Here is a 24,209-nt window from a genome sequence, read left to right as displayed (position 1 = left end):
TGTTTTTCAGTGGCAGGAACTTATAGACTAGTTAGGATTGAGGGAAAGATGAATGCAGCAACGTAAAAAGACATCCTTGATGAATACTTGCTCATAGAGCGCTCTGGACCTCAGACTGGGGCGAAGGTTCATCTTCCAACAGGACAAGGACCCTAAGCACACAGTCAAGATAAAAAAGGAGTGGCTACAGAACAACTCTGTGAATGTCCTTGAGTGGCCTAGCCAGAGCCCAGACTCGAACCCTATTGAACATCTCTGGAGAGATCTGAAAATCGCTGGGCACCGACGCTCTCCATCCAACCTGATGGAACTTGAGAGGTCCTGCAAAGAAGAATGGGAGAAACTGCCAAAAAATAGGTGTGCCAAGTTTGTAGCATCATACTCAAAAAGACTTGAGGCTGTAATCGGTGCTAAATAAATTTGCAAAGATTTCAAACAAACTTCACATTCTCATTATGGAGTATTGTTTGTAGAATTTCGAGAAAAATAATGAATTTAATCCATTTTGTTTTTGTAACATAACAAAATGTGAAAAAAGTGAAGCGCTGTGAATACTTTCCGGATACACTATATACTGTATATCGTAATAATAACATAGGGTCTTTGTAAAAAAAAAAGTGGCGCAAAACTTGATGTGTTGCTTATACTAGTAATCAGATTTAATTCAATTTAAGTTTCCAACCTGTTATTGAAAAAAACAATAGCTGGAATGCTGTATCTAGGAACTTTTTTTTTAGATTTAGAAGATTAATTCCGTACTTCAGAAAAGCATACAGTACAGTAAACAAAATGGACCAATTTTAGTGTACAAAAAAAAAAAAAGAGACATATGGCAATGGAGTTCAGGGGGAGATTCATGTACGTTTTAACAAATATATCACAGTTAGGCTCCGTTCAAATCTAGGCGTTGCTATTTTTACAGGTGTTTTCCTGGCGTTCTTTTAGGCGTTTTGTGCAGGCGTTTTTTGGTTGACAAGTGACCAATGAAAAAAAATAAAAATGCCTGTAATCCGCCAAAAAAGAAGCTCATGTACTTTTTTGAGCGACGGGCGTTTTCCTTAAGGCGACAGAATGCTGAGATATGAACAGAACCAAATGTATGGGATTTGTCTTGTTGGGCGTTTTTAGAGCTGAGGCTTAGAGCAGAAAATCACCCAAAAATTCCATATATGTGAATGGAGCCTAAGGCACAATGGTTCCTTTTTAATATAAGGCTTAATTGTACTCAACAAAGGAGAGGTTTCCTGACCCCAGGTATTATTTATGTAGGTAAAGATCCAATGAAACATTTAGGATCTATTTAGTATTTATGGTGGCTACCTTTAAAGTCCTACATACTTTTCCATTTTTTCCTACATTTCATCCACTGAAACATTGATTAAGGAATAGTGAGTAGCGGGTACATGTCAGAAATGGATACCCTCTCGTTGAAAAAAAAAAGTTCACAATGATGAGAAAGGAGGGGGGAAGGAGGAGGATGAACTGAACTTCCCTTTTCAGGTGAAGTTCTGCTTTAAATATAAGACTGAATGTGTTTTGTTTTATCTACCCGATAACTGCAAGAAAACTACAATTTGATCCTGTCAGAAATGTTATGAGCTTCTGACTCCCTGTGTTCTCTTGCTGTGCTGTACTAAAATTGCAAGCAGTGTCATCAGACCTACCTACAGTACACCTTCCCCCTATTTTATGGCAATAAGTGGTACTCTGAAACCAAAATCAGTAGTAGGCACTAGGCAGCCTGGTGACACAACACTTCTTTTATATAGATACAGTACAGTGAGTAAAGCCTAGTACAACGCAGCACTGACACTGTACTGCGATGTTAGTACAGGGATCTCCCTTGCTGTGCTATTGTGTTCTGACGGGGACTGCTCCCCCCACCAGAACACTCCAGTCAGTGCTCTCAGTCATTGGCATACTGTTTTTGGTCATGCCCTATTGACAGAAGCTGGCTTCTGTCGGACCGGCTGCAGTACACCCGGCCCAAATGTCAGCTGGTTTCTAAGCTAAGATGCCGCCTGACATTCGCCCCGGGTGTATTAGTGTATTAGGCTTTAGTGTTGTCACTCTAGAACAGGGATCGCCTAACTTACTGAACAAGGCGCCAGTTTACTGTTCTTCAGACTTTGAGGAGGCCAAACTGTGGCCAGTGTGAGTAGAGAATGCCCTGGCCTCAATTGGAGTAAGGAATGCCCCATCATTAGTATTACTGGGGGCACATTGCCCCACTGTTGGTATCAAGGGATGGAAAAGTGCCCCATCATTGGTGTTAGTGGGAGAAATAAAGCTGCATGGTTGGTATCAGGGCAAGGAATAGTGCCCCATCATTGGTGTCAGTGGGAAGAATAGGTCCCTGCAGTTGGAGTCAGTAGGAGGAATATTGTCCCATCATTGGTGTCAGTGGGAAGAATAGGTCCCTGCAGTTGGAGTCAGTAGGAGAAATATTGTCCCATCAGTGGTGTCAGTGGGAAGAATAGGTCCCTGCAGTTGGAGTCAGTAGGAGGAATATTGTCCCATCATTGGTGTCAGTGGGAAGAATAGGTCCCTGCAGTTGGAGTCAGTAGGAGGAATAGTGTCCCATCATTGGTGTCAGTGGGAAGAATAGGTCCCTGCAGTTGGAGTCAGTAGGAGGAATATTGTCCCATCAGTGGTGTCAGTGGGAAGAATAGTGCCTGATTGTTGGGGTCAGTGATAGGAATAGTGCCCTATTGTTGGTATCAGTGACAGATGACATTATGACCAATTGTTGGTGTAGAAAGGATACTGCCTTGTATCAGTGAGAGAAATAGTGTCGAAAAGGGCCTGATAAAGGCAAGTAAAGGGCCACGTCTGGTCCCTGTGTTGCAGTTAGGAGACCACTGCTCTAGAACACGTAATGGGCTACTGACAGGATCACAAGGAGAAAAAAAAGAAAAAGAGTGTGGAACCACAACATCTTAAGACTGGTAAGGTATGAAATATTTCATTTTTGTTCTTAGGTTTTAATACCCTTTAACAAAAGAAAAAAAAAGAAAAGAAAAAATCAGCGTACGTATACACTAATGTTCCATCCGCGGTTGAACGATGCACACAAAGAAAGCAGGGATGTGGTCTTTCATGTGTTGTCCGAGTGTAAAATGAAAAATGACAGAGATTTAGGTCAACGAGCTTGAATGACATTTGCATGCATGAAGGGCGACTATCCTGAATCTTTTCGACCAACAGATTAATAAAATCACAGAATATCATCTTCTTCTAAAGCTTCCCTACAATGAGCAGAATAAAAGAAAGCACGCTGTCTGCCAGGTAGCCATGAACAAAAGAGACTACATCCTAATAACTAGAAGTCATTCTGCCCTACAGCTGCAGAAATCTGTCTGCCTTGTCAGCTGATTCTGACTGATAAATAACTTTACAAAGATATCTGCCAAAAGTTGCAAAACATTCATTTTTCGAATGACTCAAATGTGCAGTTTTATAGGCACCAGAATTTCCTGGGCAGTTTGTGTCTGTGCGTTACCCCTTACTTCCAAACATGGTAATGTAAATCAAAAAAATATATAAAGATTCAGCTTCCCGGGCTAATTTCCTATTTGCGCACTATAACAGCTTTGCCAATGCTGCTTGTGAAGAGAGCCCAGATTCAAAGCTCTGGGGGAAGATTCCTCCGTGGGTAGATAGAATCTAGCACGCCAACAGTGAAAGAGCACATGAGGTCTGCTTTTACATGTTTCTGTTACTTACATGCCCTTGCTATAATCTTGCAAGCATGTACAGTATATCCTGGAAAGTGTCTGCTCTTATACTGAATGTTTCAGTAGCAGCTAGGACAAACACTGCCCTTCTTGTTCTTTGCCATTGTTTATACACTTCCCTATTCGTCTTTCATCAGGCACTGAAAATGTATTTCCATCTAGCAACAACTGGGTTAAACTTGACATAGTGCTCACATAACATAACTGGATAGTTATGCATATTTGAAGAAAATAACTTGCATTCATGCGGTACATATTTATTAGACTTATCGTAAGCCTGTAAAAGTGCAGGGTCTCTGACTTGTTTATTAAAGAAGTCCCAATAGTTTTTTTTTTTTTTTAATTAAAGTGTATCAAAACCCAAAAACAAAAATGATATATATTGCTATAACGAGCAAGGCCCTCTGATTCCTCCTGTATTGAATTGTACTGTAACTGTACTGTCTGTCCTCATGTTGTAAGGCGCTGTGCAAACTGTTGGCGCTATATACCATATTTATCGGCGTATAACACGCAATTTTTCCTCCTAAAAATGGAGGAAAAAGCAGCAGTGCGTGTTATATGCCGATCTTAAAAAAAAAACAAACAGCCAGGAAGCATTGCCGAGAGCAGAAGGGGCGGGCCGGGCTGAGGAGAAGGAAGGACGAACTGTCATAAGAGCAGAAGGGGGCGGGCCGGGCCGAGGAGAAGGGAGAATGAGCGAGCGTAGTCATCGGAAGTCCCGCCTATGACAGACGTCACACGTCTCGGCAGAGGAGGCGGGACTTCCGATGACTGCGCTCGCTCGTTCTTCCTTCTCCTCGGCCCGGCCCGCCCCCTTCTGCTCTTATGACAGACAGCTAGTCCTTCCTTCTCCTCGGCCCGGCCCGCCCCTTCTGCTCTCTGCGCTCCTTCCCGGCCTTTTTTAAAACAAATATGGTCAGTTCCAATGGCGCTTGCGAGGCGGCATATTTGGACATTGCGCTTGCGAGGCTGCATGGACACTGCTGGTGGGCTGCATTATGGACACTGCTGGTGGGCTGCATACATGGACACTGCTGGTGTGCTGCATTATGGACACTGCTGGTGGCCTGCATTATGGACACTGCTGGTGGCCTGCATTATGGACACTGCTGGTAGGGTTCAATACATGGACACTGCTGGTGGGCTGCATACATGGACACTTCTGGTGGGCTGCATACATGGACACTGCTGGTGGGCTGCATTATGGACACTGCTGGTGGGCTGCATTATGGACACTGCTGGTGGGCTGCATACATGGACACTGCTGGTGGCCTGCATTTATGGACACTGCTGGTGGGCTGCATACATGGACACTGCTGGTGGGCTGCATTATGGACACTGCTGGTGGCCTGCAGGGCCGGATTAAGAGCATCATGGGCTTGGTGCTGAGGATTTTGAAGGGCCTTAAGGGCCGTGCCTTGGCATGCACCCAGAGGAGGAAGGGTGCAGCCATGCATGCCTAATTCAACATGGGATGCTGTCTCTGAAGCCCATAAACACATCCATGCATCGGCACCTGTCCCTCCTTGTCCGGCCTTCGTGCTGTGTGGGGAGGTTCTGAGGGAGCTGCCTGGGGAAGCGAGCATAGAAGCCAGACTTCTGTGTTTACAAGTGACAGAAGAGCGGTAACAGTGAATATGGCCAACCCGGGGCCTATATAAAGGTAGGGGCCTGGAGCTGCAGCTCCAATAGCCCCTACGTTAATCTGGCCCTGGTGGCCTGCATACATGGACACTACTGGTGGGCTGCATTATGGACACTGCTGGTGGGCTGCATTATGGACACTGCTGGTGGACTGCATACATGGACACTGCTGATGAGGATGCATGTTTTGAGTTCAAAGCTGTTTATTTTAAATTTAAGCTTTTTTCCTGAAATTTCTCTCCAAATATTGGGGTGCGTGTTATACGCCGGCGCGTGTTATACCCCGATAAATACGGTAATTCCTAATTTTGCAGTTTAGCATTTCTTAAATGTGTTGGCTGCATTAGTTTTCTTTTTTTCCTTTATTTTGACCTGATAATCCAGCCAGTAACACTTCTATCCTCGGATAGCTACATTCACCTCCACTGTATCTATGGAAGACTGTGTCCAGCATCCTTTCCAACAACATTTAATTTCCTCTATTTATCAAATTCTTCATGAAGGTCCTCCGCTGACTGAGGACTTCCATCCTTTTATGAGGAAATGGGTATGGCCGCTTCAACACCCTGTAACAGTGGTCTCCAAAACTGTGGCCTGGTGGCTGGATGTGGCCCCTTGCTTGTCTTATCCAGCCCTCTAGGCAACATTTCATCCTCTGACATAAACGATACGGCATAATTCCCCCCACTGACACCAACGAAGGGGCACATTTCCTCCCACGGACACCAATTATGGGGCATAGTTCCACCACCCAATGACACAGACGATGAAGTACAGTTCCTCCTAGTGACATCAACGATTGGGCATGTTTCTTCCCACCCAATGATAGCAACGGTGGGGCACAATACCTCTGCCATCAAAAAAGGAGCATTGTTTACTCCCACTGATGCCAAGGCATTTTACACACCTACTGGCCATATTCTAACCCCCCCTCCCTCCAAGTCTGAAGGACAATAAACTGGCCTCTTGTTTAGAAAGGTTGGAGACCCCTGACCTATAACCCTAAAAACCTTGGATAAAATATGGGAATTAGCTGCCTAATCCTGCCAAGTAGGATATTACTGTTTTGGTATAAAATCCTTGATCAATTGCATGTTTGTAATCCACAGTGGTTGGAGAACTGCTGGAAATAGCAACAGAATAAAGGTACATTGTTTCATAGCTTTTGGCTATGCCCCCAGATTCAATCCTTCTGGACCTCAGTCTCTTTACTCCTACAACAGGTCCTGGATGTCTCCCTCCCTGCAGATCCCATCCACTTTCTCTTAGGCCTCCTATTTATTGGCATATCCAAAAACACTAAGAAGCTCATATTTTAAGAGCATCCCATAGACTTATACAGTATCATCACACTGGTTATCTAATAAGGCCCCTACTCAGGTCTGTTTAGTAGAAACTATTGCCATGAAGGACTACTACATCATCTACTCTTTCGGGGAACGCAAAGCTATAGGATACTGACTGGCTCAATGAGGGTCACGGTTAAGGCGTAGGATAGGGTACGTAACATTATGAAACCAGTTTCCCACTGCAAGGCAAAGGCATAATGTGTTAGAATGCATTGTATACTAGCACATTATGATAGACTTAACTTAAAACCAAGCCCTCTAGTAGCGCGCTGTCACCAATGCAGAGGCTGTCAACTTCACCTTCCAGGTCCTTCAATCTTCCTTCCAGGTTTGCGGGCTGCGATGTGATGACGTCACTTCTGTGCATGCTGCGGCATACAGCTCTGAAGGTACGGGTATGCTGTTCCTTCAGTGGCGCATGCGCCGGTGATGTCAACGGCTGCTGCTTGCTAGAATATCTCCTAAACGGTGCACGTTTAGGAGAAATTAATTTTACCAGGGGCTTAACTGCAAGGGTTGCAGGGGTTGCAACTGTAACCGGGCCCCATGCTCCAGGGGGCCTATGTGGCTCCCCTGTACACCTGGATAGGAGGGGCGGCGGGAGCAGCATGTAGAGAAATCACTGTCCTTCTTTTTCCTCCTGTAGATGCAGGAGGAAAATGGAGGAGATTGGTTCTTCTGTATGCTGCCCCCGCCACTCCTCCTATCCAGTTCACTTGTGTTCTGCTGTCTCTGGGCACCGGTGTGCTCCCCCGGTCCCCCCCCCCCCACTGTGCTGCCCCCCCCCACTGTGCTCCCTCCCCTATGGCTGCTGCAGGAGATGTGTCACAATAAAGAACCGGGAAGGGGGGCGGTAAATATGTAATTTACCAGCTCCTTCCTTTTCTGAATGGACAGAGTCATAGTCAGTGACATTGTAAAAAAAAAAATTATAAAAAAAAATACAATTAAAATACCAAAAAATAAAAACTACTGACACCAATGGGTGAACTTCCAGGATCGCAAAGGTAACACTTGCGACCGGGCTCTGGCATTCCACCACCATGGGGAGGCCCCAAGATGGCAGGAAGGGGAACCACTGCAGAACTTGTGAAAGGGTCCCGCTGCAGGACCGTAATAAAGGGCCCCACAACGAGAGTAAAGGGCCCCAGGATCAGTGGGAAGAGCCCCAGGCTTGAAGGGAAGGGCCCGGCCAGGGGTCTGGGGGGCCCTTTATGGTTTCTTGCACCGGGGGCCTGAAGGTTCTAGTTACGCCTCTGAATTTTACCTACAGGTAAGCTTTATTATAAGCTTACCTGTAAGTAAAAATAAAATATAAGAGTTTACTACCACTTTAACTTACAGTCTAATAGCTTGGCAGATAATGACATGCTACAGATCGTAGAAAGCCTTTAAAAACGTGTGCAGGTCATCACAGATGAACATCAGATAGGTCAAAAAAGCACAGTGTATCTAGCTCCAGCAAAATACAGTACACGTGATAAATGGAGGCTAAAGCATGAAGAAGATGGGTAGGACTACTTAGAGCATCCCCTAGCTACGGAGTAAGGAAAGGACAAAATTATTTAAAGACAAAAACAATAATGCATCTGCAACATAATAATCATCAACTGCATTTTTGCAGTATTCTAGTTAGCCTTTACTGGCACACTGTGCCTCAGACCATTCACCATAGTTGCAGCTTGAAAATCGATATTGAGAGGACCACCACAGTTTAGGTGGATGTGGGGGAAGGGGCAGGGGCAGACTGGCAACTTTCGGCCCAGGGGGCAAGTACAAACCAGAGGCTCATGGTGCAGCGATTGGGCCTGCTCCCACTCTCCCTCATCCTGTCCTCCTCCTGACCCCCATACCAGGCTGAAACTCCGCTCCAGGTACTCTCTACTCACCGGCTGAATTCTGGTTCCCAACCTGGCCAGCAGGGGGCTGTTGGGGGGAGCTGGGACAGCTTCTTTGGGGCTGGGCGGGGGGAGGAGAGTCTCCAGTGGGGCATTAAACCGGCCTCTGCTCAGACCTAGTTTACACCATCCATGCTGGGGGGGAGTGGAAGGCCTGCACTCTGTCCTTGTCTTCAACGAGCACTCAGTAGGTCAGCGGCAGGGACTTTTTACTTCTCTTCACCAGGAATTCTTTAAGCATGTCTGTGGCCTGTGGCAGTAGCGATGCAGCCTTCTTACAGGGCATCAGAGCAGCCCGGGGGGCAATTGCCCCCCTGCCCCCTGGCCCAGTCCTCCCCTGGGAAGGGGTAAGCAAGACAGAAAAAAAAAATGATTTTTCGTATGCATGTGTCTCAACTAAATGCACTCACCGAATTTATTTTAAATCTAAAATATCCTTACAAGGCTAGTCTCATAATCTCAAATTTTGAGTGAGTATGATTATCCCAACGTTTTTTTTTTTTTTGTTTAACAATCTGCCCAGAAATAAAATAACCAAAAAGTGCACAAAAGGGCATCCATTCTTGCATGAATACTTGCCATTTTCCCTGACAAACAGCATCTCTTTTTAACAAGCACAGAGCCATGTTGCAAACCTTCTGGTTGTAGTGGAACATGTTTTTGAGGAAGCTGGCACAACTTGCTTTTGTACTGGAACATGGCCAATTGCATTATCTTTGACGCCTGAAACAGTCAGGACCAGATGAATACTCCCCCACTGTCTCCTAGACATTTCAAAGTGTGCTAACAGAAAATCATAACTTCCATGTACAGGAATGAATGATAAGAAGGGCAAAACCATAACTGTCTTTAAAAAAAAAAAAAAATCTAGGTCAGCACTGTGTTAGTGACAAGCTTGAGGATGGTCATTTGCCAACCAATGGCAGTTTTCCTGAATTTTGCTACTAAATGCTGCAGCTGAATTCTTAGTTTTTACATAATGATTTTACTGCATGCTTTCAAAACCCAGATGGCTCTAGGTTTTAACAAAAGAAGCACAAGTCCTGATGACCTTGAAATGAGAAAATCAGTCTGCAGACTGCCTGCACTTTTGGGAGCAAGTAAAGTGTGAAGGTAAAAGTGACAGTGTGAAGCAGCTTATCACATTACAGGTCTGCAGGTGCTATACAGGACATGCACCAGCAGCGGCTGATATGAATTTTAAAGAAAATCTAAGAATAGTCTCCATAAAATCCCAGTCCAGCAGTATAATCCAATACTTACACTTAAACGACATAACACTGAAAGAAAGGATCTTTAAAACTGCATTTAAAATACACACTCTGCAATCAAATGGGTTTGCAATATACACTATATCCACTTGCCTACTGTGCACTTAAACCCCCTTCCCATCCAGACCAATTTTTAGCTTTCAGCGCTCTCACACTTTGAATGACAATTGCGCGGTCATGCTACACTGTACCCATATGACATTTTTATCATTTTTTTCACACAATTAGAGCTTTCTTTGGGGTTTTTATTTTTTACAAAAAAAGAAAAAATTCTGAAAAAAAAAAAGTTTTTCTTATTTTCTGCGAGTAAATTTTGAAAATAAATACATTTTTCTCCTTCAGTGATGTGCGCTGATGAGGCGGCACTGATGGGCACTGATAGGCTGCACTGATGGGCACTGATGAGGTGGCACTTATGGGCACTGATGAGGTGGCACTTATGGGCACTGATGAGGTGGCACTTATGGGCACTGATGAGGAGGTACTAATATGCCGCACTGATGAGCACTGATAGGCGGCACTGATAGGCGGCACTGATTAGCACTGATAGGCGGCACTGATGAGCACTGATAGGCGGCACTGCTGGGCACTGAGAGGTGGCACTGCTGGGCACTGAGAGGTGGCACTGCTGGGCACTGAGAGGCGGCACTGATGGGCACTGATAGGCGGCACTGATGGGCACTGGCGGATGGCACTGATGGGCGGCACTGATAAGCACTGATGGGCAGCACCATCAGTGCCCACACTCAGTGCCCATAGTGCTGCCAGTTAGTGCTCATCAGTGCCTAGATGAGCAGGCACTGATGGGCACTGACTGGCAGCACTATGGGCACTGATTGTGGGCACTGATGGCGGGCACTTTGTGTGTTTCATTTACCTTGTGTAATCAGGGCACTGGTGATCAGTGCCCTGATTACATTCTTCTGTGTCCCCGGTGGCTGAGCAGCTCTCCTCCTTCCTCACACTGCAGTCTCTGTGTGAGGAAGGAGCGCTGGCGATGAGAGATGATCTCATATGTTTACATATGAGATCATCTCTCATCGCACGGCCCGATCACGTGGTAAATGGCCGCTGTGATTGGCCATTTACCACAATCTGTGATTGGCTGTGTCCAAGGGACACGGCCAACACAGATTTTCCCCCGATGCGCGCTTGCGGGAGCGCGCGGGAAGCCTGTGTCTGGGAGGCCATTTAAAGACGGCCTCCCGAAAATGTGGGTCCGCGCTGCAGCCGTCTTTCGGCTATAGCGCGGACCGGAAGTAGTTATATTTATATATACTGTGTGTATATATATATATATATATATATATATATATATATACTGTTTATATATATATATATATATATATATATTTATATATATTGTATGTACACTATATTATCAAAAGTATTGGCCTGCCTTTATACGCACATGAACTTTAAAAGCATCCCTTTCTTAGTCCGTTGGGTTCAATATTAAGTTCGGCTTTTTGGCTATAACAGCTTCAACTTTTCTGGGAAGGCTGTACACAAGGTTTAGGAGTGTGTCTATGGGAATGTTTGACCATTCTTTCAGAAGCGCATTTGTGAGGTCAGGCACTGATGTTGGACCAGAAGGCCTGGCTCGCAGTCTACACTCGAATGCATTCCAAAGGTGTTCTATTGGGTTGAGGTCAGGACTCTGTGCAGGCCAGTCAAGTTCCTCCACCCCAAACTTGGTCATCCATGTCTTTATGGACTTTGTTTGGTCCATATTTTTTAATGGAGGGGTGATTATTGTATGGGCTTGTGTTTTTAGGAGTTGGGCTTGGCCCCTTAGTTCCAATGATGGGAACTCTTAAGGCTTCACCATGCCAAGACATTTTGGACAATTTCATGCTCCCAACTTTGTGGGAACAGTTTGGCGATGGCCCCTTCCTGTTCCAACATGACTGCACACCAGTGCACAAAGCAAGGTCCATAAAGACACGGAGGAGCGAGTTTGGGGTTTGGGGAACATCTTTGGGATAAATTATAGTGGAGCCTGCGAGCCAGGCCTTCTCTTCAACATCAGTGCCTGACCTCACAAATGCGCTTCTGGAAGAATGGTCAAACATTTCCATAGACACACTCCTAAATCTTGCAGACAGCCTTCCCAGAAGAGTTAAATCTGTTAAAGCTGCAAAAGGTGGGCCAAATCAATATTGAACCCTACGGACTTATGGGCATTACACACTATAAGATTTTCTGAAGACTTTTTCCTTTAGATTTACCAAAACCATATAATAGGAGGTCAAACCTAAACACTTTCAATTTGTATGCAATCTGGCAGGCCCTTGCACTACATAGAAAAGGTAAGTCTGAAGGAAAAAGTCTTCAGAAAATCTTATAGTGTGTATGGCTCATAAGACTGGGATGCCAATAAGGTTCATGTGCGTGTAAAGGCAGGCATACCAATACTTTTCACAATATAGTGTGTGTGTATATATAAATATATATATATATATACACACACACACACACACAGGTGGAAAACACACTCCCTTTTAGATTTTAATATGCATGTGCAATTGCTGGCCACACTGAAAATTGGCCCAAATCCATTTCACAATTGTCATACATACAGAGCAACTAAAGCATATGGGTTATATTATACAGAAGCACAAAGCCAACATTAATGATGCATGACTGTACAATGACCAATTTATGTGCTCCCACTAGGTTTGAGAGCCTGCTAAGATGGCTGTGAAGATTTGTGATGTTTGTGCCCTCAATCCCACATTGACTTTTACAGCTGTCATTGACTGTCAGCAGATCTCTTTGATGAACACACTTCTGTAGAAGACACATTAGTGGACATAGAATGCACAATTGCGTTTTGTGTTTGCAGATTATGAAGTCCTGCTCCGACGTCCAAAAAGTCCTTCATGAACATTTATGTTGATTATAGAGATGCTCAAAGAACATCTGCTTCATTGGATCTGGACAATTTTCGAGGACAGTCGCCCAGATGCACACATTACAGATCTTCAAACCTGGTTAGGGCAGCCATATCTTTGTAATACAAAAACAAGTGCAGATTGATAATAGGAGATTCCATTTGTGGAAATGTATATATTTGATGGGTAATAGCTCAATCAGCATTCAGACATGTGGGGCCCTCTGGTTCCTCCCGTATTTAATTGTATTGTAACTGTACTGTTTGCCCTCACATTGTAAAGCGCTGTGCAAACTGCTGGCGCTATGTAAACCCTGAATAATAATAATAATTTGGGCAATATTTTATGCCTATAGAGAACTCAGTAGGGGAACTGTGATTTTCTTGTTTGTCCTGAAGTGGTTGTATACCCTTACACATACCCAATGAAGTGACTAGCCTCAGGTAATACACAAAGATAAAACAAATCCTCCTACATAAGTTGTACCTCTTTATCTGCAGCTCTCTCCTCTCTACAGCCCTTCAAGGATTTTAGGCAGCATTTCTTAGCTCAAGGAGGCAGGGGTGGGGATCTGATGTCACACACGGCATGGCATAGAGCAGGGAGATTAGTGTAATCTGAGAACTGAGATACACCCCCTCTACGTAGTCTCAGAGGAAAACACCCACCGCTGAGGCTGTCAGAAGTGAATCATGCAGATAACAGAGGAAGGAGAGAGCAGACAAGATTTACACTAGGTGCTTTGGATTAAGGCAAGTACACACTATAGAAGGATATATTTTTCATTTTAGAGGTTTACAGCCACTTGGCTACTGGGCACTTTTACCCCCTTCCTGCCCAGGCCAATTTTCAGCTTTCAGCACTGTCGCACTTTAAATGACAATTGCACGGTCATGCAACACTGTACCCTAGCAAAATAGTTTTTCAGTGCACTGACGGCACTGATAAGACTGATGGGCACAGGTGAGGCAGCACTGATGGGCACTGGTAAGGAGGCACTAATGTGCAGCACTGATGGGGACTGATAGGTGGCACTGATAGGCAGCACTGATGGGCAGAACTAATGAGCAGGCACTGAAAGGCATCACTGATGGGTGCTGATTGGCTTATAAAAAAAAAATTATACCTAGGCGGATGCAGCATTAGTCCGATGCTGCATCTGTCCACCACCGGCTCTGAAGTGAGACTTGAGCAATCAAACAATGCTAATCACTAACCTCTCCTCCTCTGCTCTGAGCAGAGAGTTGGGACTGTCAGTCTCCAGCTCTCTTCTTTGTCGTCGCCTCCCCACCCTACCAGCATTCACTGGAGCACTGGGCTGTGGAGGGGGTGGGATGGGCTGATTAGGTGGATCACCGAGAGGCTGAGCCAGGTGCAGTTCCAGGGTTCTGGATGGATCCTGACCATATCATCAGGAACTTTTCAAAGCCTGGACTGGCTGAGTGATGTCAGCTGACAGCGGACTTTAGCCCACTGTTGGCTCGAAACAGACCACTGAAGTGCAGAACGAACTGCACTCATGTGACCTACAGGTGACGTATAGCCAAAAAACCTTTGGCTATAATTCTCTATTAACCACTTTACTACCGGAGGATTTTGCTGTCTTCCGTCCAGGCCACTTTTTGCAATTCGGCGCTGTGCGACTTTAACTGACAATTGCGCGGTCGTGCGACGCCGTACCCAAACAAAATTTACGTCCTTTTTTTTTCACAAACAGAGCTTTCTTTTGGTGGTATTTGAGCACCTGTGCGATTTTTACTTTTTGCGCTATAAACAAAAAAAGAGCGTTTATTTTGAAAAAATAACAATATTTTTAACATTTTTTTATATGAAATTCCCCCCCAAAAAAATGTAAAAACCAATTTTTTAAAAAATTTTTGGCCAATTTGTTTTCTGCTACCTATGTTTGGTAAAAAAAATCACAATAAGCGTATTTTGATTGGTTTGCGCAAAAGTTATTGCGTTTACTAACAAAGGGAAAGATTTCTGTCATTTTTGGTGTTTTTTTTTAAATGCGTAATGGCGGCGATCTGCGATTTTTTTTTGCGGGACTGCGACATTGCGGTGGACAGATCGGACCCTTGACTGACATTTTTGACACTTTTGGGGGTACCAGTGACATTACTGCAGTAATCAGTGCTATATATATGCACTGTTACTGTAAAAATTACACTGGCAGGGAAGGGGTTAATTTTATTGGAGAGGGAGGGGTTAATGTATGCCTGGTGCTTACTGACGTGTGGGGGGGAGGGGCCTGAGTGAGTCATGGACAGATCGGATGTCCAGCTATGCTGAACAGTCCGATCTGTCACTCCCTGTCACTATGGAGATCTGCCCGCTTGTGTTTACACAGGCGGGCGGATCTCCACACTAGATCCCCGACGATCGGGGCAGAGCAGCGGCGATCGCCGCTGCTCCTCCCCTGGCCCGACTCCCGCTGTGACTGAAAACAGCAGGAGCGAGCCTCCGGCGGCGCGCAAGCGCCGCCCAGAAGGGGGAGTGTCTGATGACGTAGTACTACGTCGTCAGACGATAACGAGCCACTCTGCCGCAGTAATATTACTGTGGGCGGTGGTAAAGTGGTTAAGCAAGACTGCTTAAGCATCAGGACGTGAGTAGAGCCACCAAATATTAAACTTTTGGATCCTTTTGGGAAAAAATTATAATTGCACATATTTTTGTAGGAAGAAAAAGAGCATTAATTATTTTTTCCTTCAGGAGCCTGAAAAGCATTGCACCCATGATCAGTGGATCATCTTTGCAATGTCAGGTTCCTGCAGACTAGCCCTGCAGCTTTCAGCCTGTACCTCTGATATCAGCTGACTGTTAACAAGCGGAAGGCTTGTGAATGAACTATGAGAGTGCTCATCAGCGCCCTCACAGTTCATTGAGAACTACAAGCCGTCAGCCTCAATAGATAATGGTACTTTCATTTCTCTCATTCACAGATTGCTATATGGGCGAAGCCCCACATGATCACACTATCTTTAAAATATGACAGTGGGTGCGGGAGGAAGATCCCCTGCCTGTTGTCAAAGGGAGGGGGGATCGGTCCAGGTCCGGAGCATGTTTTATGTTACACCTAAATTATGAGTGTAACATGTTCTGAAAGGTGAACTTATTCTTTAAAGTAGAAGTCTGGGCTAGAACTAACTAAGCTTAAAACTGCTCCCATCTTCCTTCTAAAACCTATACAAACTACCCTATAGAAGGAAGATGCTTATACTTACCTCACGTGAATGGCTCCCAGCAGCCAGATTTAGGGGAGAGGAGGTAGCTGTGACAATGGATGCCTCACAGTAAGCCTATGGGTGATGTCAATGCTTAAGCATTCCATCCATTGTCAGCACTCTCTCCTCTCCCCCTAAGCCGGGAACTGGGGAGATCACATGACCAGCGCCCTGACAATAGGTACATTTATGAATCTTCTTTTTACAGGGTAGTTAGTCTTTATTTATTTCAGGTATTTATATAGTGCCCATAATTTACGCAGCGCTCTACATATATATACTGTACTTCACATCACATCATTTCCTGCCCTCAAGGAGCTTACAATCTAAAACTCACATTCATACATACACACAAGGGCCAATTTAGACAGGAGCCAAATAACCTACCAGCATGTCTTTGGAGTTTCGGAGGAAACCCATGCAGGCACAGGGAGAACATGCAAACTCCAGGTAGGCATTGCCGCGGTTAGGATTCAAACTGAGGACTGTTGCCAACAGACAAAAATCAGCATTAAAAACTCATCTAAGCTGCATTCTTTCAAACCAGTTTAGTTGAGTTTTAGTAGCATTTGGTGTTTGGGTTCTGCCCATTGAAATTAATAGACCCTGAAGTGCTAAATGCGCCTAGCACTTAGGTACGTTTGGCGTTTTTATGCCCGAAAGTTCCTCTCCTGAACGCAATTCATCTGCGTTCAGGAAAAGGAGCTTTGCCTGCCTATAAACTCTGCTGCCCCTAAACTCCTCTAAAAGCCTATATGTGCATGGACACATAGGGGTTTATTTACTAAAACTGCATAGTGCAAAATGTGGTGCAGCTCTGCATAGAAACCAATCAGCTTCTAGGTTTTTTGGTCCAAATTTAATTGAACAAGCTGAAGTTAGAAGCTGATTGGCTGCCATGCACAGTTGCACCAGATTTTGCACTTTCCAGTTTTTATTTTTGTAATTCTAATTTATTGAGGATTTTCAAAAAGAAAAAATAATACAGGAATATTAACCACTTGCCGACCAGCCGCCGTAGTTATACGGCGTCAGGTCGGTTCTGTTACGTGAAACGGCATACATGTTTGTCGCTTCGTGTAGCAATTAGTGTGGGCGCATGCCGCTTGGCTAGAAGGGGAGCCAATCAGAGGGTCCAACAGCCGGGCAGCTGCGATCGCTCCCAATGGAGACAGAACGGCGGTCTGCCAATGTAAACACTGCAGACTGCTGTTCTGTCAGTGACAAACACAGGGATCCTGTGTTCCTCCGATTTAGGAACACAAGTCTCTGTGTTCATCCAGTGAGCCAATCCCCCACATAGTTAGAAAGCACCCCTTAGGCACACATTTAACCCTTTGATCGCCCCTGGTGTTAACCCCTTCCCTGACAGTGTCATTAGTACAATAACGGTGCATATTTTTAGCACTGATTACTATAGTAATGTCACTGGTCCCCTCAAAAATGTCAGTTAGGTGTCCGATCTGTCCGCCGCAATGTCGCAGTCCCGGAAAAAAACGCTGATCGCCACCATTACTAGTAAAAAAGAAAATTAAATAAATCTTTCCCCTAGTTTGTAGACGCAATACCTTTTGCGCAAACCAATCAATATTCACTTATTGGGATTTTTTTTTTACCAAAAAAATTTAGCAGAATACATATTGGCCTAAAATGATGAAAAAATTATATATTTTTTATTTTTTTTATTGGGAATGTTTTAACGCAGAAAGTATAAAATATATATATATATATATTTTTATTTTTTTCAGAATTGTCGCTCTTTTTTTGTTTATAGCCCAAAAATTTAAAATTGCACAGGTGATCAAATACCACCAAAAGAAAGCTCTATATGTGGGAAAAAAAGGACATCAATTTTATTTGGGTACAGCGTTGCCCCGCTGAGCAAGAAGGATTTGATACATGGAGGCACCAGTGTGAAAGGGACCTATGAATTTTTTTTTCGTTCAACCCAGCGGGTTTGATTAAAAAAAAACTGTCAGCACCGGTCGGAGCCACTGTACTAACGATCCGACGTTAGTACAGTGATCTCCCCGCTGAGTTGTTGCATTCTGACAGAGGGATGGCCCACCAGAACACTCTGATCAGTGCTCTCAGCCATTGGCTGAGATCGCTGATCTGGAGCGAGCTGGTTGGTTGCTGATTTTCCAGCATGCACATTCAACAGAGGCCGGCCTCTGTCGGACCGGCTGGCACACACACGGGCCAAGCGTCAGCCATTTTTTTTTTAATCGGCTGATGTCTCCCAACATTTGGCCCTTGTGAACGGGGCTTTAGAATACGTTGATTCATGTACAGTATTATGATGCTTTTCATTGCGAAGAGCTCAGCATTGAATGTCTGGAACGCATAAGGACTTAGTTGAAAAAGAGCATTTGACTTCTCCTGTACCTTGTATAATATTGTTTAGACAGATGTGTTCCTGGATGCTTTTACTTTTCAACGGTCTTTTGCAAAATATGTTGATAGAAATAAGCATTTGTTTAGCGCAAGATGTAAAAATTACTTATTTCTATGCAGTGAATATGTTTCTTGTGGCGGATACATACAAACTTCTGCGACTGCTTTTTTTCAGTGCTTAGTTATTGATTCCATGACATGATATGACCCTGGGGGTGTGGCATTTAGTCTATCTCTTGAAGTAATCAATGGCGCTTTCAGCTTACGTAATACTCATCTGTTGAAGATCAATATCTATTGAAAAAGATAAATATCCATTGTTCATTTAACCATAACATGATATGGTGGTAAAGGAAAGGATAACATATAACAAGGAAGAAATGTAAGCAACTCAAGCCAAGAACATCCTTTGTGTATGTGCGTGACTATACCCAGTCCATTTGCACAATACACATTTTGTTGTTTCCAGCATTAAATATTATTATTATTGCTAATATTATTACTGCATCTATAAATTCTAAAAACCAAGAGGCATTTTCATTATCGATATATTTCATTTTCCTCTTTCCTCCTATATTTTCTGTATTTCATATTATTTCAGGCCTTTTTCTCAACTCAGAATCACTTTGTAGCACTTAAAATAGAGCCCCGTCACTAAAATCTCATATAAGTTTTTTCATGTTGATTTGAAATCTACAGCTTCAATGAAAAGAAGACTTGATGATTGTGCTATGAATATTCTTGTTCAGTCGCTTCCTGTTATGGGGGTGACATTGATCTCCCAGTTGGGCTTCTGCATTGCCATCGTGTCACATTCAACTCTCGTGAGGTCAGTGAGCGGCTGTGCTAAAACACATTGCATAGGCATAGGCCAAAGATGCCATGCAGCCAACTCCAGAGAGCATGCAGACAGAAAGTGTCCTATGAAGTTTTGAGGAGATCAGTAGCACTGATATGAAGGTTGAATAGGAGCAAAAACAGTATTCTATAAAACAAAAAATGACATGGCATGGCATTGGTTTATGAAACACAGTATTGGTGTTACTAATTCGAAATGCCTTCCATATATGGTTTAGATTACTTTTTTTTTCTTGTCTATTTTTGTCTATATGAAACTGTCGGGTTATACTGCTGCTACAAGATGTTTGGACACTGGCAAACAGAAACAAACATTGAAGGCCAGCGCTGTCATGCTTCAGTTTTCGTTCTTGTGTCCTAGGAAGTAGTACACTTTATCTCAGCTCTGCTCAGAAAAAGACCTACTTTATTCTTCTCAGATTTTTGTCTTCATTTTAATTTCTCTTTAATCAAGTTACTTGGCACACTGTAGACATTTGTATTCTTTTACTTAAGTTAAGCACACTGCTTGAACTAACAGTGCACTGCCTGAGCTAGCCTCTACAAAGCAGCTATGGGGATGAGATTATTCTCAGCATCAGCTTTGGAAGCCATACCAACTGGACTGAAAGATTGTGGAATATGACCTGGGGGCACTGGACTCTGCATTGTAAACCTTTGCGTACGGAGTTAGTTAGCTGCAGAGCTCTTTCCAGGTTCAGAGTCATGGGATAGCCTCTGGTGTTACCCTATCTCTAAATGTGAGCCAATGAGGGGGGGGGGTAGGGGGTGTTAGCCATCTCCAATGGGAGTTTTGGGGTGGAGGAACTTGACTGTCCTGACCTCAACCCGATAGAACAACTTTGGAAAGAATTAGGGTGGAGACTGCGAGCCAAGCCTTCCCGTTGAACATCAGTGTCTGACCTCTAAAATGTGCTTTTGGAAGAAAGGTCAAACATTCCCATTGACACACTCCTAAACCTTGTGGACAGCCTTCCCAGAAGAGTTGAAGCTGTTCTAGCTGAAAAGGGTGGGCCAACTTAATATTGAACCCTACGGACTAAGACTGGGATGCCATTAAAGTTTATGTGCGTGTAAAGGCAGGTGTCCCAATACTTTTGGTAATATTGTGTATGTTACCACACACACAAGAGAATATTTCTGTGGGAGTATGTCCCAGTTTCTGTTTTGCTGTGTAGTTGCCAAAATCCCTAGCAAACAAATCCAAGACTATATTGCTGTAGTCCATTTCTAGGTGACATCTGTCCATGAATAGCAATTCTCAGCCATTCATATTTATTCAAACTATTTATTTTGTATAGCGTAACCTATAAAAAAAAAATGTAATTATACAACTAGACTAAAGTCTAACATAAAACATCAAATTGGCACACATGCCACAACAGTTTTGTACAAACCCTGACACACACATAATTTGTTTACTGCTTTTTCTTTTAGGTTTTAAGTTACTGACTTATATGTATGTTATTTGGAATATGTTTCCAAAGTTTTATATTTATTATGAACCTCACACAGTATGTGTTTATGTGTTTTTCCAATAGTTTACTTTTTACAAACAGATTTTGGCCCCTTTCATAGGAGAGGTTAGATCGGGTTCACAAATAGAAACACATTACCAGTCCCTGCGCAGATCCTGGAGATTAATTCTCAAGCTGGGGAACCTTGTAGTATGGCCAGTGGTGAAACACATGAGAAAAAGCGTGGCAGCTCTCTTAACCCTCCATGGGATATGAGGCAGAGAAACTAGGCTGAAAACAAAAGAAAGAGAGCGCACACCGCCCTAGTGTAACACCATTTAATGAAAATAATTAAAGCCATAAAAACAGGTACTCACAAACAAGTATAGTGTCATGCATGGAAATGATATCCCCCGATCTGATGTGTGTAAGGTACTCTCCTCCTTGCCGGCGGCTCAGCTGTTCGTTCCCGCAGTGGTACGTGGATAACGTCCAGCTAAGGCAACCACCTCGGATGACTCAAGGTAGCTCAATGCAGTGCGCCTGCGCACGGTCCAGCCGCTCGCTGCACACTCTGCAAGAGCTGGATACTGTAGCCGACAGTGCGGTTACAAAGAGGAGAGATCCCCGATCAGGACCCAGGACATGACATTCATGGGGTTGCTAAAGACAACGTTTCGGAGGCATGGCCTCCTTCTTCAGGTCTCAACACCTTCCACTTACCACTGTGGGAACGAACAGCTGAGCCGCCGGCAAGGAGGAGAGTACCTTACACACATCAGATCGGGGGATATCATTTCCATGCATGACACTATACTTGTTTGTGAGTACCTGTTTTTATGGCTTTAATTATTTTCATTAAATGGTGTTACACTAGGGCGGTGTGCGCTCTCTTTCTTTTGTTTTCAGCCTAGTTAGATCGGGTTCATCTGTCCATTTTTCAGACAGACCCGATTGGACCCTCCATTATCCTCTATAGGCAGTCAGATGTAAAAGGACATCTGGCTGGATCAGATCAGGGGTCAGTCGGGTGTAAGCAGACAGCTGGTCCATTTACATCCAGCTGCCCATAGAGCAGAGCAGGCTGTGTCCGTGCCCGCATAAGCGAAGAAGGCACGGACCTGTCATCCAACCGTTCCGCTCAGCTAGGCAAGGGTTCATCGAACGGATCCCCTGCTGAGAAAAAACAAATTCGTCCCTTGTGAAAGGGGCCTTATGGAGGTAGGGTATTTTTGGAGAGGATGTTTCAACTCTAGCCATATATTTGCCAGCTTCTTTTCAGTTTATTGGTGCATATTCCAATGTCAGAAGGGGACTGAGACAAAAAATGGGGCAACCTCCTTTTCCTTTACAGAATACAATTTGTGCCAGTAATAGAAGGGTACATACCAGTTAAAAAAGATGGATACTAGCTAGCTGATCTCAGGTTGGATTTTCCAGTTTTCTGCCATTTTATATTATGTCCATTTACCAACAGGCTTAAAAAACGATATGGTTTAGTAATTATGTCATTATAGTGGTTGATAGAATGCACTTTGTATTTTTTGAAAGTGGAGGATGTACAGATACAACTATTTCATGTTTGCTTTTCTTTGTGTCTGACAGGTGCAGATCATTGTCAGGAACAGGGTGAAAAAAGAAAAAAAACATCAAAAAGGCCAGTGGAATAAATGAGAGGTTGGCCACAGAATCTCTTGCTGCACAGAGCAGAATCACCATGGTAACCAGAAAATACAATTAAAAAGGCAAGTGAGGTAGAAACAGATGAGTAGGCAGCTCCTTACCTTTGGACAGAAGGAAGTGAAATAATTATGCAGGGAAGAAAATGGTATATGACAAATATGGTTACTCATTGGAGACGGGAAGTATCTTTTCATTGAAGAAGGAATGTGCCACTTTAATCTCAAAGGAAGGGGAGTGCCATGACATTTGTTGAGGAAACCATCTGCTTAAGATTGTATTTTTCCTTCTTTCTAGTTTGTTAGGCATTGACACTTATTGTCCAGGCTGATTGTACTTTTACCTGTTTTAAAGCCTAAGGGACACAATATTTCTGAGGCAGAAAGGAAAGATAAAGAGAGAGAAAGGGAGTATCTCCACCATTGGCAAACACCTACCATGGGATGTCGGCAAAGTGCGGAGGAGAAAGAGGCTGCAAGGCGCTCGCGCAGGATTGACAGACACCTGCGCTCGGAAAGCCAGCGCCAACGTCGGGAAATCAAACTTTTGCTACTTGGGACCAGCAACTCTGGTAAAAGCACCATTGTAAAACAGATGAAGATCATCCATAGTGGAGGCTTTAACCTGGAGGCATGCAAAGAATATAAACCCCTCATTATTTATAATGCAATTGACTCACTCACTCGCATCATAAGGGCACTTGCCACACTGAAAATCGAGTTTCACAACCCAGACCGAGCGTATGATGCAGTACAGCTCTTTGCTTTGACTGGACCAGCAGAGAGTAAGGGTGAAATTACGTCTGAGCTCCTAGGAGTCATGAAGAGACTGTGGGCAGACTCGGGCGTTCAGGAGTGTTTCAGTCGCTCTAATGAGTACCATCTGGAAGACAATGCTGCTTATTACCTCAATGACCTGGACAGGATAGCAGCCATTGAATACATCCCCACTGTAGAAGACATCCTGCGCTCACGAGATATGACTACAGGCATTGTGGAGAACAAGTTCACCTTTAAAGAGCTAACTTTCAAAATGGTCGACGTTGGGGGTCAGAGGTCTGAAAGGAAGAAGTGGATTCATTGCTTTGAAGGTGTGACAGCCATAATATTCTGTGTGGAACTCAGTGGATATGACTTGAAGCTTTATGAGGACAACCAAACAGTAAGTACAAAGAAAATCTCAGGGAACGGGGATGTTCTTCTGCTGTGGCCTTTTTATGTTTTTATTATTTCTATAATTCTGTTTAAAGTAGGGAATAGCTAGAATCCCAGTCAGTTTTTAAGGCTGCATTGGTCTCTGATGGAAGATTTCCCCTCACTTCCTGTACTGGTAACTACAGGATGAGGGGGGAAGTTTCCCCAGTGGGAATGTGGACAGTTGTACAAACATGACAGGGGTTCTAATGCATCTCTAGTCCGCTAATAAGTGTTTTTATCGCTGTTAGTGTCCCCATTGATGAGATCTACAGTCTTAGGCTGGACATACACAGTGCAGATTTCTTTCCTGCAACCACAGGTGTTGACGGGAGAATCCCTTTTGCCGAGCAATCGTCTTCTCCCAGTGGTGGGGCGAGGGAAGCCATCCCCACTAGGAGAAGACAGTGGTAATTACTAGCGGCTATAGCAGCCACTAGCGATAATTGCAAGAGAATCCGGGAGGCTGGTTATACCCGAGTTAAACGATCGATCAACTTTGTACATTCAGCCTGCCCATTAACGGTTCGAATCTCAGCTGGTTCCTGCTGAACTGGTTGAGATTCGAACAGTGTATGACCAGCCCTAGTAACTA

At 44.0% G+C, this 24,209-nt stretch overlaps 2 protein-coding genes across 3 annotated transcripts in view; one reads left to right on the top strand and one right to left on the bottom strand.

The window, feature by feature from the left end:
* Positions 1-24,209, bottom strand: part of RSPH14 (radial spoke head 14 homolog) — a 315,190-nt gene that overhangs the window by 119,826 nt on the left and 171,155 nt on the right. The gene's annotated exons all lie outside the window — the stretch shown is intronic.
* The window catches only part of GNAZ (G protein subunit alpha z), a 195,459-nt gene that overhangs the window by 43,264 nt on the left and 127,986 nt on the right, over positions 1-24,209 (top strand). The window contains exon 2 of the mRNA XM_082243655.1: positions 22,347-23,582. Within this exon, the coding sequence (XP_082099781.1) occupies positions 22,860-23,582 (723 nt within the window). The 5' untranslated portion in view covers positions 22,347-22,859. The remainder of the gene's footprint in view (positions 1-22,346; positions 23,583-24,209) is intronic.

Source organism: Pelophylax lessonae (genome assembly GCF_965119305.1).
Source record: "Pelophylax lessonae genome assembly, chromosome: 1".
Lineage (NCBI taxonomy): Eukaryota > Metazoa > Chordata > Amphibia > Anura > Ranidae > Pelophylax > Pelophylax lessonae.
Note: the sequence above shows the minus strand (reverse complement) of the source record. Positions and strands in the feature narration are given on the sequence as shown.